The sequence below is a fragment of the Melospiza melodia genome, chromosome Z, assembly GCF_035770615.1.
Source record: "Melospiza melodia melodia isolate bMelMel2 chromosome Z, bMelMel2.pri, whole genome shotgun sequence".
NCBI lineage: Eukaryota > Metazoa > Chordata > Aves > Passeriformes > Passerellidae > Melospiza > Melospiza melodia.
Window position 1 is genome coordinate 10,290,560 of NC_086226.1, and position 16,609 is coordinate 10,307,168.

Here is a 16,609-nt window from a genome sequence, read left to right on the forward strand (position 1 = left end):
CTAATTCATATGTTAAGCAAGTATAAAAAAACCCTCTATATAGCCTTATATATAAATATATTTTCTGAATGTATACATTTCATTTTCAGAATGTATACATTCTGAAATGTATACATTATTTGATGTTAGTTAAAATGGTTTAAATCATTAGCTGTGTTTTAAGTACTGATTTTTTTCCATGAATATTTCCATTGCTCACTTTTATTAGACATTGTTTTTTCCCAGAAGAATCTATAAAAGTATTTGTAAAAGAAAGAACTAACTTCTCCTAGAACTCTTTCCCAGAATTAGACAGATATTTCACTGTTACCTCTTTGGCAAGTTTAATTCTCAAACAATAGTTTTTGATAGGTCTTTTGGAGGCACTTGTTGTTTGGACCTTGTCCTCCTCACCACATCTACAGTTGTTCAAACACTACTTTTTCTTCCTTATTTCAAGGTGTAAATATTTATTCTGATGTATACAAGTAACTAAAGGCAGTGCTAATCACTAAGGCTGCCCATTTCTTTCTATTTTAGCGCCATTTAACTGACAGATTTCAACTTTTGAAATGTCTGCAAAATGTCTGATACAGCCATACTCCTGCTGTATCAGTCAGGACTTGGCAACAGTAATTAAGATGTTTTCAAGTAGGAAACAAAGTACATCAGTAAAGAGAAAAAAGCAGATCTTGGATTTGCATATATTAAAATCTAGTTCTTTTGGATCAACATATACTACACAGAGGTCTATAACTCAGTCCTAGGAAAATGTGAATTATGATGTCCTGGTGTTTATGTGCATAAAAGGCTGGATTTCAAATTTGAATAATGTGTAGGAACCTGACAAAATTCTTTTAATTTAGTTTCTACTTTAAGGTACATGAAATGCTATTACTGTGAGCATTCGGGCTTCCTGTTAACTTCTATTTTTACAACTACTTATGTTTTTTTTAAACTAGCTCTGTCATCTCTTTCAGTTGCAAAAGGTTTCTAGTACAAAGGGTAGGAGAATATCTGTATTCAGAAAACTGTACTACTCCAATATGTGAAATTCCATCTGTACTGGCTGAAATCACCACTTTCATTTTGTCATTATTTTTATCAGTAAGACTTTTCCTATAGGCCAAAAGAACAGCTGACTACAGTTCAGTGCTGGTCCATGTCTCTGAGAATGCATCAGGAACAAATCAGGAATCACTTTTGGAGAGAACTGAGACACAGCGAGGTCTGACACACTGCTTCATATCTCTCTTCCCTTCTGGATGTTCCTTGGAACACATAATGTGAGTTAAGAAGCCACACTCCTTGTTCTTCAGCCATATCCCTCCTCTGTGTTGCAACAGTTATAAGGATACTTTTCTGAAAGTAAGCCAAGGTTCATTCTCTGGCAACTCAGTATCACAGTGATATTAAGAGAGCACTGAGCATCTTTTAAGATGTATTTGTTTAGTGTACTTTTCATGAAATGCAGTACTGAAACTGGCACTAGTTTTTTTCCATTTAAATATTTAAAAAACAGACATTACTGCTCCACTTCCCTTCCAGAAGCAATAAATATTATTAGAAGTAATTTAATAAAACTGTCTGCAAACTTAGTGGAGTTGTAAAATATTTCTCATCTAAATAAAGTCAACTGATCAAAACACTGTTACAGCTCTTCCTGTCAAAACTGAGAAGGAAGCAGCACAGTGCAAATGGATTTGGTCAGCAAAACACAACAATCAGGGCTAGGTTTACTTCCACATGATGCATGTTTCAGGTATTTGTTTCAGAATAACTTAATCCAATCCACAGATTGTACATCTGTTAGTATTTGGAGCATTTGGAAGGTAGTCAATACAAAAAGAGTGCTCCAAGAACACTCAACTGAATTAAGAAAGGTGACCTGATACAACCCAGAGATTTAAGTGACACTGACTAAAATATGATGATGAACACAACCACAGGCTGTATTGAAGTACTGTGGTATTTCACCTTGTGAAAGAGTCATAATAAACATAAGAATTACTGTGATTTTTTCTTTTGACTTCTTTCTGTTATCACAGAAATATCTGGGCACAGCTGGCATTATTTTAAATACGATTCAGCAAACTCCAAGCAATTCAGAGTTGGTGGTTAGGAAAAAATATGTTCTTTCATACAGAGTAAAGGAAAAAAATGCTAAAACTTAGAATAGGGATCTACCCACAAAGAATAGAAAAGAACAAGAAAATTTCTTTTGGAAAAAAAAGGTAACTTCCAGCTTCAAATGAAAAACCTTAGAAAACTGTATTTTAAGAGGGAATCTGGAGTACTTGTTAACAAAAAAAAAACCAGAATCCCAAACAAAACCCTACACTATGTGTTGAAAATGTCTGAATTTAAGAACTGTACGAATATTTCCCTATAAGTTCCTTGTAGTAACATCTTTATTAAGAAGACTCATTATGAAAACATTACTTACCCAGCTTGGAAAATCAGACCAAGTAGGAACCCGCTGACAGAGGTCACGAAGAATACGTATAATAATCACACAGGACTGCAGACCATTAGCTCTAGCCTTGAGAGCAATACAAAATCCAATTAATCAACCCCTGCACCCATAGCAAACAGGAGTTGTTGAAAGACTAAAACACCGCTGTTCAATGGAAGCTCAGATACAAGATTGAAACAAATCATTCTACAACTTTATTCCGTGAGCTGCCATTTACAGCAGTATTTTATGCAGGGTTAGTAATTTAAGGTGGTAGAAGTCAAAGTGCACAGGTTATACAAGAACAATATTTCTTGATCCCCTATACACTTTGACCCATGTTCATTTGAAACAATAAATACAGTATCTTTCTATATTAGAAATAAAAAGGATAAAGTAAAGATCTAAGAAATAGGTATAGAGACTGAAAGGTCAAGGGAATCTGTTTGGTTTCTTTATTGTGCCTTTGCCAGAATGCAAAGTCACTAAACCAAACAGTTGCTTCTCACCTTTCATTCCCTACACTTAATGCACTAAAAGAAATAGAAAAAAAAGTCTTAAATCTAAACACAAAGCTTTAAACACATATTCCATTATTTAAAGCGAAGTTACTCTGCAGCCTTATGGAATATATAACAAATATACAACATATGATCACCCCAAGCGAGTCAAGCTTTCAACATCGCCTTCTCAATGACTGGAAAAAAAAATGATGTCAAATGTGCAATAACTGCATAAAGCAGCTCCTCCATACTCAACCTCCTACAGTTAAATTTAGGGACCAGAGAAATATTAAGTATTATTAGCATGAACAACGCTGAGTGTTTTCACACAGTTAAACATTCATATTGCAACTGAACTAATCTCTCATAAGGCTACAAGAAGAAAGTAAAATGATGTTCCGAACCTGGAACCACTTAGCGTGGCGTAGAGCAGCCAGAGCGTCAAGGCATTTTTGCCTGTCCAAGACGTCCGGTGGGTCTTTCACCATACCCGAGGTTACATCTAAAATGGATTGAATTGGCAAAATGCAGTGAGGAATGGGTGTTTGACCAGGTGAGAAAGACACTTCCTTAAATAGCTTCAATGTCACACATGCCATTTAAAGTTTGAACCCTTGAATGAGAAATGTAAATGTTCAGCAGTAGTCGCTCAATTGGGATTAGGGCATCAACCCAGTAGAAAGATCAAGAGCATGATGCTCTGAAGTTATTTTCAACTGCATTGCTGATTATGCAATGCATAGTACTTCTTTATTTCAGCTAACAGTGGAAAAACACATATCCCCTAAAATTAAATACTGAAGGAAGGATGGTTGGACACAGTGCACCAGCACAGAGAACACAAGACAGAAGGAACACAAAAATCCACTTTAACCAAGTAGAAACATTCAAACTTAGTTTCTTTTAAATTTTAATTGTCAGGTATTATTTGGGACCTATTCTTGAAAGAAAAACTAAGTATAACAAATCTTAAAAGTGCTGAATGTTTAGTAATCATGTTATTTTTATCATGCCTTAAAATTATTTACTTTAAAAACCTGACTAAAGGAAATGTGATATATTTTTCAATATTACAGAGTTCCTTGTTTTCTAGCACTTTCTCTCTTACCCATATAAATAAAATTCCTCAGCCCATAATAGATATGTTCCAGCAACACTTAGGGTGCAAGGAAGGATCTGAAAAGGGACTGCATTATCAAAGACTCACCAAGATAAAGAAAAGCAAGGAATAGTCTAAAAAACAAAGCAAAATGTCTGAAAGATGAAGAAATCAGCAGACATTTTCTATTTGAACGTTCAGAAAATAATTTGATTACCAAGCTGCTTTCCTACCAAAAATGAAGAGACTACAAAAGTGGTTTAATCAGTGAAAATGGAACCACTGAACAATATGAAATGGTATCCTTGAGTTACTTGAAAACTATATAGATATAATCAGTGATCACCATTAAAAGTTAATTTTTTACTCATTCTGAAAATGGCTATGGTGGCTAGTCGCAACATATGTTGCTAGCATAACTGGTGATACACCAAATAAGATGAAACAAAAAGCCCTCACTGAATGGCACACATCTCACAGGAGCTAGCTGTTTGGAACAGTACAGTTTACTCCTTCAAGATCTAAATTTAGGTTAAGCCAGGGAATAAAATAAAATAAAAAATAATGAGGCTCATGAAACATGCCTGCAACAGGAAGCTTTTAGATATGTTGCAGAAATTGTGCTCTGAAACCACAAATGTAAACTAGTTGGATTCTTTAGTCTATAGAGCTAAAAGGCCACAAATGAAAATGATATTATAGCTTTTCAGTACAGTAACTAAATTTAATGTGAAGTACTATATTCAGATGCGAGCATTTTGATAGGATAGTCCCATTGCTCTGCACCAGGATAAAAAGCTGAAGACTTCGTAACAGCAAAGCTGAGCAGAACATAGGTAACTTCTCACACAGATATTTGAACTTACAACTACATATTAAGGTGTAAAAATAAAAATCTTCACTAACAACGCAATTACAGAACAAATGAAGATGTTTGAAGTGATGTTTCTTTCAAAGCAAAAACAATAATGAAAAATCCCCTCCAAACCTATACCAGAGGGGTGCCAGCAAAAGCCAAATGACTAAAGGAGTACAACCCAGATATATGAGACAAGGGGTACGTCCTGAGAAGACCCACCACAGGAAAAAGTGGCAAAATAAGGTTGAGAAATTAAAAATGCAAATATGTGCTGTGGGGCCAATAGTCTATTGACTATTCTATAATAGTCAATTATATAGACTCTTCTAAAGCTAACACGCAAATAGGTGACACTGCACAAACTTCTAGAACAATAATTCATTAATAATTTGAAATTTCTACCTCTGAAAACCTTCAACTTCTAAAATAGTGTTACTGAGAAGAATTGCAATTTAAACGTACAGGAAAGAATCCTACTCAGTGCTGGAAATGTTCATCTAAAATGGGTTCCTAATAGCTGTCATAAGAATACCCTTGGAACTTAAAAAGACTTTGAAAGTCATAAGTTGCTGAGGCAGGTACTACATTGAGAAAACACTGACTAAAATATGTATAAAGGGAACTCCTGTAATATTTATTCTGTGGATTTTTGCATATGTTTCACATTTCTGGATTAACCCCTTAAAGACCGTGTAACTAAAATCAGATGCCTAACCTACCACCCTACTAAACTAGGACAAAAATGGAATTAATTTACAAAACATGGGCATGAATTCTTACCCTGTATAACTTATTACTAGCCTAAACATAAGGGGTTAATCTTTAATTAGACGTGCTGTGTCCACACTACCTCTTCATTAAAAGTTAACAGGTATGTCAATTTAGGTAAGTTTTATTATGTAAAATGCATTTTATCCAGTCAACTATTACAAGACTAGTGTGAACACTGCTTCATTCTAGGAGAGAGACAAAGACAAAAAGAAAAAAAACAAAACAAAAACCAAACACAAAGTAACAGCAGATGCTAGGACTATGCATCCAAACCCCTCCTTTGTAAAGCATGGCAGGTGTGACACTGAGCTTTAGAAAACCTTGGTCAAAAATCCTTCCGATGTCTTGGCAGCAACCCCTAACAGGAATCAAGTCCCTCTGCTAGAAGGCTTTGGACCGGGGCTGTTAGCTGAGGATGAAAGAGACACACGCGCACACGCAGAGGTGTTGGTGGGTATGCACACTCTGTTTGCCGAAGGAAGACTCCACAGCTGGGTTAGAGCTCTTCGAATGTACCAGATTCGGTCAACTGTCAAACGCACAATACTGTAAGCAACAGTAGCTATGCGGTTAACAATTTCATTTCACCGTTTGGTTTTTTTTTTTAGCCTTTTACTTAATAACACATCAAACATGATTCTACTCCACGTGCAAGACTCAAGTTGCATCTTTACTCCAACTGGTTCTTCCGGTAAAGCCTTCCTTAACACCTGAACTAGCTCCCCAAGCGAACTAAGGAAAATGAAAACTTCAAACCAATGTAAGACACAGAGCATGAGAAGCTGCAGTAAGAAAACCACAAACACATACTGTTACTCTGCAGCAAATAAGCAGCAGTCTTCGGAATAAGGAACTTCTTTGCTGCAATAATTGGCAATTCAGTCTTCTATTTGCTCCAGTTTCAAAAGTGAACTTTTCTGCACATCCATTTTATACTGCTCAGTGTCTTGAAGAGAAATCTAACTTGATTTTGTTTGCCTAGAGGCAGTACTGCATTCAGCAGTGAATAAACTCACAAAGATAATTTAACTCAAGTGTGGGTCAGACAAAAATACAGATTTGTTTCCTTTTGGTGGCATAACTTAGGGGACTGATGGTAGTAATTTGAAATTTGTTTTACTTTTAGTCCACATCAAAGAATTTTGGGCCAGAAACCACTTAGTTGAATTGAGTATAGTGGCAGGAATCAATATGGCACTTCTGCACAGTACATCAAGAAATACACATGTGTTTAAGGTTCATTTCATTAAATGGTTAGTCTAATTTAATGATAAAATGCTTTTTTAAAAAATAAACTTGATTCAGCCCAGAGTCATGTTATACTCAGATTGTCCAAAACCAAGTAAAAATGGTTGGGTGTGACAGTACACATACAAAGCCTTTATAGCTAGGAATAAAATGAACAGCTTAAAACAAAAGCACTCTAAGACTCTTTGGAAGTCATCCAAACCAAAAATGCATGTTGAAAATTTTTCTTTCTGATTATGCAGGATGACTTTGTTAACATAGCTTGCTTATAAATGCACTAGTCACAGCTACAGGACACTTAGTAATGCAATATAAAAACCTCAAGTGTTTTAGAGGACATGTAGTGATGAGATGAAATCTAAAAAAAAAACCTCAGTGGCTTATATAAATACGTATATACACAAGCACATGTATACATACACACATAAAATTTCTTTCAACCTGTATATAAGAAGTGTTAAAACAGCCTCAGATTTCCTATTTGTAGGTTCACTGTCAAACACCAGAACCCTGTTTGCTATGATCTCTTTCAACTATGAAAATACAGGATTAAAAGGAAACAAAAGTTAATTTTATCTGACCCGTAAATAAAAAGAACCAATGTACTGCAGACATTAATCATGCTTGTTGGCTTAAAAGCTTTTGGAGCTTTGAAAGTGTTACAGAACAGACCCTAAAGCAACACTGCTGGCACCAGAGAAACTGTGGACTTCACAAACGTAAATTGATTCCCAAGCTCCACCTTCTGCTTCAGCTCAACGACAAAGCCATTTCTTATTGTACTAGTTGGGTTTGCCAGTTGGATAGAAGAGTGATTGTAATACCAGGAGCCTAAATATACTCAAAAAGCACTCCAGACCAAAAAAACAACCTCAGAGAGCTGGAAAAAATCGCATTATCTTTTAAAGTTAAAAGCACTGTTACTGTCAAAAGTACTGTAAAAGTGCATTTTAAGTGGCTCTATTCAGAATGTCTAAGTGATGGTAATACTGACCCAGTTCGAACCCAAAAACCTCTGATTTGATTTTCTAAATCCATACAATCTTTCTCTTAAGGCACGACTGCTCTAGAAAGCCAGTTTATAGCCGCTTGCTATAAAATACTTAGTTTTCCACATAATTTTAAAAGGGGGGAAAAAAAATCAAGCTTGTACCTTTTCCAGAAAGCTGAGGTTGGACATAAAGTTAGAAATTTTAAAAATTAAATAAAAGCATCATATACACATTTATTTTAACCAACTGTTTTCTACTGAGACTAGTTGTTGAAAAACAAAGTTTTGATCAAATATGTGTGCCAGCATGTTGCCTTCCAGGACCTTAGTGCCATCTTAAGCAGAATAGATAAACATAAAAAAAAAAACAGGTGAGAAATAAGTAACATCTTTAACAACTTCCCAACCTCCATCCCTCATGTTCTCTTCCCGAATGACTGGAGATGTCAGTGTGATTGTAACTTGCATTTTGGGTTCCACACATGAATTTAAAATTATTGCTGCTTCTGGGACTGCACACTTGATATCGTATTTCTCTGGACTTATTACCTAAATATCGAGAAACAGAAATTTCTATTAGAATGTGGCCATTAAAAGTAACAGGAAGAAAAAGGATTCCAACATATTCTTTTTTCAACAGAAAGACAGAAACACAATATAATTATATGAAACAGATACCTATGTAGCCATAGAACCACACTACACAGTATAAAGATATGTGGACTTGCATATTGTTTCCAAATTATTAATGAAAATACACAACCAAGCAGATAGAATTTAAAAAAACTGCCCAGAAAGGAAATAAATAGACATTATAAAACAAGAATCTTGATGGTGTTTGAAATAAAGTAAAGCCTCAGAGCCAATTAAAATGTGTTTAACTAATAAAGTGTTTATTTTGAATTGCTTTTTGCAGCTTTATTTAATAATTCTAAATAGCCCCAAAAGAAAGCTGTAGGCCCCTCTGTGACCTTCTTCTGCATACTTGGTGAACATTTCCATGAAGACAGACCAACATGTCCATTTGTTAAATTTACTTCTGTTCTGTTACTTCAAAGAAGAGCAAACTTGAGACTATTTTTTCAATAATGTGATCCTGCTAAAGCTTCTATCATGCCAGTGATTCTGTCAAGCATTTTACTAGACTGCATTGAAATACTGGTGCTGCGACAAGCACTCTACAGTGACAGGCTTTGTTCAGCAGAAGAGCAGACACTTTATACTTTCTTGTGGAAATACAAAGGGTTTGTATTTCACTGAATGGTCTAAGACTGCACGTTTACTTTTTTAAACAGTCTAAATTCTAAAAACCCCAGACTAGATTTAGCTGGCTAATTTTGAACAATAAAGCACTGACACATAAAATAAGGAAACAAGATATAAGTACAAAAAACTGGCATTAATGGAGAACTTTGACCTGAGGCAGCAGATGTGCTGTAATTATCTCTACTGCTAGTAACTGATTAATGGTCTTTCTTGCGCTCATTTCTATTTCCCAAATAAAAGAAACCTGTTAAATGGGGATTGATACTACACTGCCAGAGGACACGCTTGTATGGTCACAATATGGAGGAAGCAGAACATGCAGCAGTCTCTTAATTCAGATTAAAATACTCAGGAAATGGAAAGAAGCTGAACTATGTCATGTAGCGGCACAGTGAATCCTGCCGATATTTAACTTGAGGACAGATTTTCACAGTACTTCTACAAAAAGTCAAATCCAAAAATCTAAATTCTACTTACTGCAAGTTGCTTAGGGAGGCTTTCAGCAATACGACTGAGTAATGTCTTGGAGGGCTTCTCAGCACACAACAAAACAAGATTGACATTTCGGTCTCCACGGAGCAGCAAACCTTTAGCCAAAACGCCCACCCGTAAAACGCCTTTCAAAGCTCTGTGAATTGTAGTTGAAAGTTGCATTTAAAATAATAATGTAAAAATCGTAAAAATAATCCTGAAGATAGAAAAGTAAAATAAAATTGTACTCCACATCTTTCTGAGACTTCAAAATACTGCATAAAAGCCCAAAGAAATGAGATCCTAAAAACACTGATAACAGGGCAAGGAAAAAGAAGAAAATTCTTAAAAAGTAATTTAAAAGTACCTGTCTTTACTGCCATCCTTTTTGTCATCTCCCTCTTTGTTCTTGCTTTTTTCGTGATCAGTCATGCTGTCAGAAACCAGCTTCAAAGCACGCTCAGTAATAGAAACAATTTTTTGGACTGCCTGAAGTTCCTCCTCAGTTGGATATATAGCAGCATGCTTGGTCATCACGTAGCGGTCGTCAGAGGAGTCAGGGCGGCGCAGAGGCTGAACAGACAAAAAAGTGTTCCTCTGAAACCTGGGTGCATTTCCAAGTTCACAAATGAGACAAAATACCAAAACCCAAACATGTGGCTAAGGAACAGAATATTCAAACCTCACATCACTGAAATTAACAAAACATGAAGTTTCCTCAACAGCCTACACTGTCACAATCAATCATATCTGAAAAGACACGAAGTGTATCAAAATTAAACTAAGGCCAAATCCTGAGATCAGAGGCACTCCTCAACTGGGAAATACTTGGATATTGCTGCAAAATGAGGTATTTATGATTTCTTTTGTACAATCACAGGATTGTACAGGATGACCTCAAAAGGTCATCTAGTCCAATCTCCTGTTCCAAACATGGTCAGCTGTAAGACCACATCATGTTGCTCAGGGCTTTAGCCCGTTAGTTTTTGAAAACCTTCAAAGATGGTGGCTGCACAACACCTGTACAAAAAAAAAAGATTTCCTGTATTCACTCTAAATCTCCTTTGTGTTTGCTTAAGCTGGATGTATCTCACCCTCTCATGACGATAAAAAGCCTGTCCCCTTTATAAAGCACAGCTATTAGAAGGCTACTCTGTCCCACTGAAGCTCTCTCTTCTCCAGGCTGAACAATCTCAGATGCCTCAGTTTCTCCTCACCGGGCAAGTGCTCCAGACCCCTGAACATCTACCACTACACTGAGCCCATTATAGTTTATGTATCTTGTACTGGAAAGCCCACAATTAAATGTAGCATTGAAGTTAGGGTCTAATGAAAGCTGATCACTTCCCTTAATGTGCTCCCGTTAAAGCCCAGGTAGCTGCTGGCCCTGCTGCCAGGGCACACTGCTGGCACATGCCCACTGCTGTTTGCCAGGACCCCCAGATCCCTTTCAGCAGAGCTGCTACCCAGCCTCAATCAATGCAAGGGGTTCTTCCTTTCTGAGTGCAGCATTAGGCACTTGTACTTGCAGAATTCCATAATGTTCCACTCCTACAGCCCACCTAGGTGCCTCTAGATGGTGGCCTTGCCATCCAAGGTATCAGCTATTCTCCCCATCCCAGCGTGATTCAGGTTCATGCCAGCTGCAAACCTCAGCAATGTGCACTCAACTCCATCACCTTTCAGATCCTTGATAAGGTGCTTTTCAGTTTAATGCCAGAATCAACCCATGTGCAACTTCACACTGCTAGAATATGATGCACCACTAACCATTATTCTCAAAGTCTGAGAGCCCAGATACCTTTTATCCATACATTTGTCCACAATTAGGTATATAATATTGTATAACACAATCAAATAAAATAAAAAATAGAAAAATTCAGTATGACTTGTGTTTCATAAGAAGCAATATTTAAAGCATCCTCTTGTCATTTCATTGGACTTCTTTTGGAGGACTAGTACACCTACGCTATTTCATTAGCATATAATTTCTTCCTCTCTTTTCCAAATCCTTTATTAAGAAACACCAGACACAAGTGCAGTAGCACTGAGTAATTTTATATTTCTTAACTGTGCCTCCTGGTAAGAATGGTTAAATTTTTTTCTCAAGGTAAGAAACTCACTGCTGGTCCTTGGGGTTGAGGAGGCATTCCAGGTCTAACCCCCAGCAGACCTAGTGGTCCTGGAGGGCCATGAGGATATCCTCCATCTGGTATTCTGCGACGGTCATCCCAGTGATGCTGCTCTTCCTCCATTCTTCTCCAGTACATGTCCTCTTCATATCGTCTGAAGTGCATCAATCAAAGTATTCTTTTTATACAGCAGTTAATACTTGACACTGCTCTAGACAGATTCTTCTCTGTCTTCAACAACTTCTATTAGCCATGAGCAAATACCAATGAAGGGATGGTAACAACATGAATTATTGTTGTAAAAGTAGGTCTGCATTTACGGAAAAGTAATTCTACTAACTCTGCATTACTCAGAAGGATTGAAGAATAGCAAACAAAAACCCCAGTGAGAGAATGACAATTTAAAACACGACAGTATAGAGCTCCCTAAAGTATTTAAAATAAGTAACTATGGAGCTTAGTTTCAGACAATCTGACAGCAGGTTGTCACATTCATTCATGAAACATAATGCATTACCTCATTTCCATCCTCCAGCGTTCCTCCTCTTCTCGCCTTCTCCAGTATTCTTCTTTCTGCATCTGTTTTCTCATCTTCTCTTCCTGAATTTTTCTTGCTCGAATACTGGGCTTCACTTCTACTTGTAAGTCTGGGTTTACTTTTTTCTAGATCAGAAGAGTAATGAATTAAATGTTGCTTTCCTGTCCTCATCTCAAGGTATGGAGTAGTTCTGGCATATTTAACATACACTACTCCATCTACAATAAAATCAAAAGGAGTAAAATGCAGTTTTAGAACTGCACAAATGCACTTATCCTTAAAAAGTCTGCAACACAAAGAGTGTGTGCTGTTTATCCTACCAAAAACACTGAGCAATACTTTTTCATACTCTTTAAACTTCATGGTAAACAACATAAAGAACCTATTGCTGCTTCACTTCACTAAGCATCGCTTAGACTACAAGCAACATTCAAAACATTTAAAAAAGCCTCAACCAAAACATAATTTCACAATTTGCATTATTCTTTTAAGACTACACTGCCTATGAAATATATTTCTCTTTTTTTACATGCTGTTTACCCAGAGTGCCTACTTTTGTCTAATCTTCAAACCTAAGAGCAGGTGACCAGACCAGTTAGCTGATATCTGGTTGATTTTCAGAGAGAAGCATTAGCATTTTTACCTTGTACTGAAGTCTGTGCCGCCGCCCTTTCAAATGCATCTCCTTGGCATTAGGATCATTGAAACTGCATTCACAGAGTTTACAGTGAAAGCGGATCACCTTTCCTTCATCATTCCTTACCTGAAAAATAAAGTTATTACACATTTAGTCATTTATTTTTTATTTTATAAGGCTGATATAAAATTAAATTATCTATTAATCAAATTAGCCAGTGCCACTGGATAATGTCACAGACACACCACTGTGCTTAGTATTGAGCAGGGAACAAGGTCCTTCCATTTCAAAGAGTACACAGCTCTAAATTTAAACCTGAACATAGTCAGCTAATAAATCACAGACCTGTGTATCATGCCAAATTCACATCAGAGCTGATCCACCTATGTCATACCAACCGCATGAAGAAAAAAGAAATATGCACAACACAAAAACGTAAACATATGCACAAGCCTTTGCAGGTTCAATGCATTGTCAGTCTTATCTTCAAGGAGAACCCAGAGAATTACAGTCAACCCCATCTTGATCTCTGGGAAGGCGATGGAGCAGCTAATCCTGGAAACCATTTCAAGGTACAATCAGGGCAAGAAAACCATCAGGAGCAGTCAGAATGACTTCACCAAGGTGAAGGCCTGGCAGATGAAGGCAGAGCAGTCAAGATTGTCCCTATGGACTTCAATAAAACCTTGGACACAGTCTCACTGCAATATCCTCTAACACAAGCTGCTAATGCATAGGCTGGATAAGTATACAAGTGAGCTGGACTGAAAGCTGTCTGGACAACCTGGCCAAGGGCAGTGATCTGCAGAATGAAGTCCAGTTGGAGGCCAATGGCCAGCAATGCAGCCCCTGGATCAATACAGTCCTTTAACATCTTCAGTAATGCTCTGGATGATGGGGGAGAATGTATCCTCAGCTAGTTTGCTGATGACATAAAAAACTAAGAGGAGGAGATGATATACCAAAGGGTTGCACTGACATCCAGAGGGACCTCAACTGTCTTACCTAGTGAAGAGGAGGCTGAGGGGGATCATATCAGTGCATGTGAATACCTGGAAGAGGGGTGCAAAGAGGACACAGCCAGACTTTTTTCAATGGTGCCCAGTGCCAGGACCAGAGCCAATTAGCACCAAGTGAAAAATAGCTTACTATCTGTTTTATTGTGACTGACTGTGCTCTTGCACAACTGCTCAGGGAAGTTATGGAGTCTCCATCCTTTGACATTCTCAAAAAACATCTGGACATGTTCCTGGGTGATTGGCTGTAGGTGGTCCTTCTTAAGCAGGGTGACTGAACCAGGTGATCTAAAGAAGTCCCTGCCAACCTCAATCACTCCATGATTACGTTCACTATAACAGTTAAAAAATAATACATATTTTCATATTAATACCTCCTCCACATAGTCATGGCCCACTGGTTGGACATCACTTTGCAAGGCAGCAAGAGTTGTGGGAGTCACTGGTTCAGCTGCTGTGTCAGGCTTTACTTCCTGTGTTTGCACTGTAGCAGCAGGAGGTGTTTTAACACTTTCAGCTGATTTCATTTCTTCCATTTTACTTCCTGTTGTCTGAAGCTTATTACCACCTAGAAATCACAAACAAAAGTTAAATTATTGCTCTTCATAAAATGAGAATGTGATTAAACATAATGTGCAAACTGAAGATTTTACTTGCAAATGCCTATGATTTGAGCAAAGAATTATAGGTCTTTTAAAATCTATTGGACTTTACAATCACCCAAGACTTAAATATATTTTCAATACAATTAAGTATTTTAACAGTAAATTTAACAACATTCAGGTTACTTAAACACCAAAGTCGTTTACTCTAACAAGAAAAACTTCTGCTTTATAAAATCGCCATTTTTGTTATTTGTTTTCCTACTTTTTCAAGGGACAGGACTGAATGGGAAACAACTCAGAAAATGTATTTTAATAATCTCTTTTGTTGTTATTTTGTAAATTTATATATTAAAAAAAAACCAGTACTTCAAAACTTTATAATGTTTGTACTAATAAAGGCAGTATACTCCTAGCATTGCAGCTGTATAGTTCTTTCCTTGAAGAGCAGGGTAGCTTATTGTGGAACAGCTGCTTCCCATCTCTGTTATGTTTAGTTCAAAGCTTACATGGTTAGTTTTCCACTGAAAAAGGATGTTTCAGTTGCCAATCTACTGCATGTGCATTAACAGCCCAGGCTGTGAGCTGAAATTAGGACTGTAAACTGCAATACTCCAGCAGCAGCTACATAAGAAACCAAAGGTGAGAGGCTTCTTATGAAAGTGGGAAAAGTATTCAGGAGGGGCTAGGTGGAGACAACTGGGCAGAAAACACCAAAATCAATTTTGAAGCAAAACTTTTATAGAAATTCTCACTTATCAGTAATTCCCTTAAACACAGCAGAGTAACTCAAGCATGGAGTTACCTAAATATATTTGTGTCTGCTGCACTAGTTCTTAAGAAAAATTTACAGAATAGGTTAGGTTTCAAAATAAAGACTGACTTCTGTACTTGCCAACAAAGTTTATTTTCGGTGTAGATATTTTCTTTACTGCTATGTTAGCAGCGGTTGAAGATGTTTTGTTGTTGGATGCAGTGTTAAGTGTGGTGTTTGCTGTGGGAGTAAGAACTTTCACTGCAGAGGACGCAACAGAGGAGTTCACTGTACTGCTGCTGGTTGCTATGTTTGAAGCAGAGGCCGTTGGTTTGGAAGCCGATGTGGATGTTGAGGAAGTGGCTTGGGTAACCACATTTGGTTCAGTCGAAGGAATGGGTTTGCCAAGTTTTGTATGCAACTTTACTACCTGTAAGTAGGAAGAGAAATTCATAACATGATCTCTCTGAGATACATTATTTTTACAGCTATCACAAGCAACAATATCAATATCTAAAAAAAAAAAAAAATCAATATAAATAAAGAGTTAGCTTGTTCTTTTACAAAAAGTGGTCTTAGGAAAGAAAAAAAGACAGATGTGTAAAAGCTCTTGTCACCTATAACAGGGAAATAGGCACTTGCTATCTTACATTGCTTACTCGCTTTAGAAATCCAGGCATTTACTCCCACAACTGTTTAGATAATAAATACAACAAGCTTACAACTCAGGATAAGTTCAAGAATACATTTTGCTCCTAGTGTTTCAATGTATCTGTTTTGTTGTCTCGTCACTTTTTAGTCTCCTTCAAATCGGCAGAACATTAAAATATTTTGGTTCCAAACAATATTTGTAACTACGAGTAATTTAACTCAGCTTCAGCAACACTGTGTCTTTTGATTGCTACATTTCAAGAGTCTTCCTCTTGAAAGAAGTTACACATTATTTAGCCAAACTGAAGAGAATCCTTAGGCAAATGCCTTCCATTTTTCCCTTTTTTTCTAATGTTTAGAAATAGTTAAGGAGGATTCAAGAGGTATTTCAGAGCTCTTCAGTATCTCATAGAAAGTAAAGAGGTACATGCTTATTAACATTAATAAGCACAGGCCTTTCTATAATGTCTCTCATGGAATAATACTTCTTTTTGGCGTCTGCTGACAACCATCTGAAAAAGCAATGCAAGTAATCTATATGAAAAAAATATGCAAGATCAAAACTAAAGACTGAGTGTTGAAAACAGCAGTAAAAAAAATATAAACCTGTGAGACATGCCTTAAACGTGAACATATA

At 36.8% G+C, this 16,609-nt stretch overlaps 1 protein-coding gene across 3 annotated transcripts in view; it reads right to left on the reverse strand.

Annotated features, from left to right (window-relative positions):
* Positions 1-16,609, reverse strand: part of ZFR (zinc finger RNA binding protein) — a 47,126-nt gene that overhangs the window by 4,898 nt on the left and 25,619 nt on the right. The window contains exons 8-17 of one of the 3 annotated variants that reach the window (XM_063180960.1): positions 15,463-15,751; positions 14,340-14,533; positions 12,956-13,075; positions 12,292-12,437; positions 11,766-11,928; positions 10,010-10,215; positions 9,649-9,799; positions 8,313-8,454; positions 3,342-3,439; positions 2,426-2,521 (exon numbers count right to left, since the gene is read on the reverse strand). In XM_063180960.1, the coding sequence (XP_063037030.1) occupies positions 2,426-2,521; positions 3,342-3,439; positions 8,313-8,454; positions 9,649-9,799; positions 10,010-10,215; positions 11,766-11,928; positions 12,292-12,437; positions 12,956-13,075; positions 14,340-14,533; positions 15,463-15,751 (1,605 nt within the window). Of the gene's footprint in view, positions 1-2,425; positions 2,522-3,341; positions 3,440-8,312; positions 8,455-9,648; positions 9,800-10,009; positions 10,216-11,765; positions 11,929-12,291; positions 12,438-12,955; positions 13,076-14,339; positions 14,534-15,450; positions 15,752-16,609 lie in introns of all 3 variants that reach the window. The other 2 variants (XM_063180959.1, XR_010031307.1) reach the window with 2 other exon arrangements.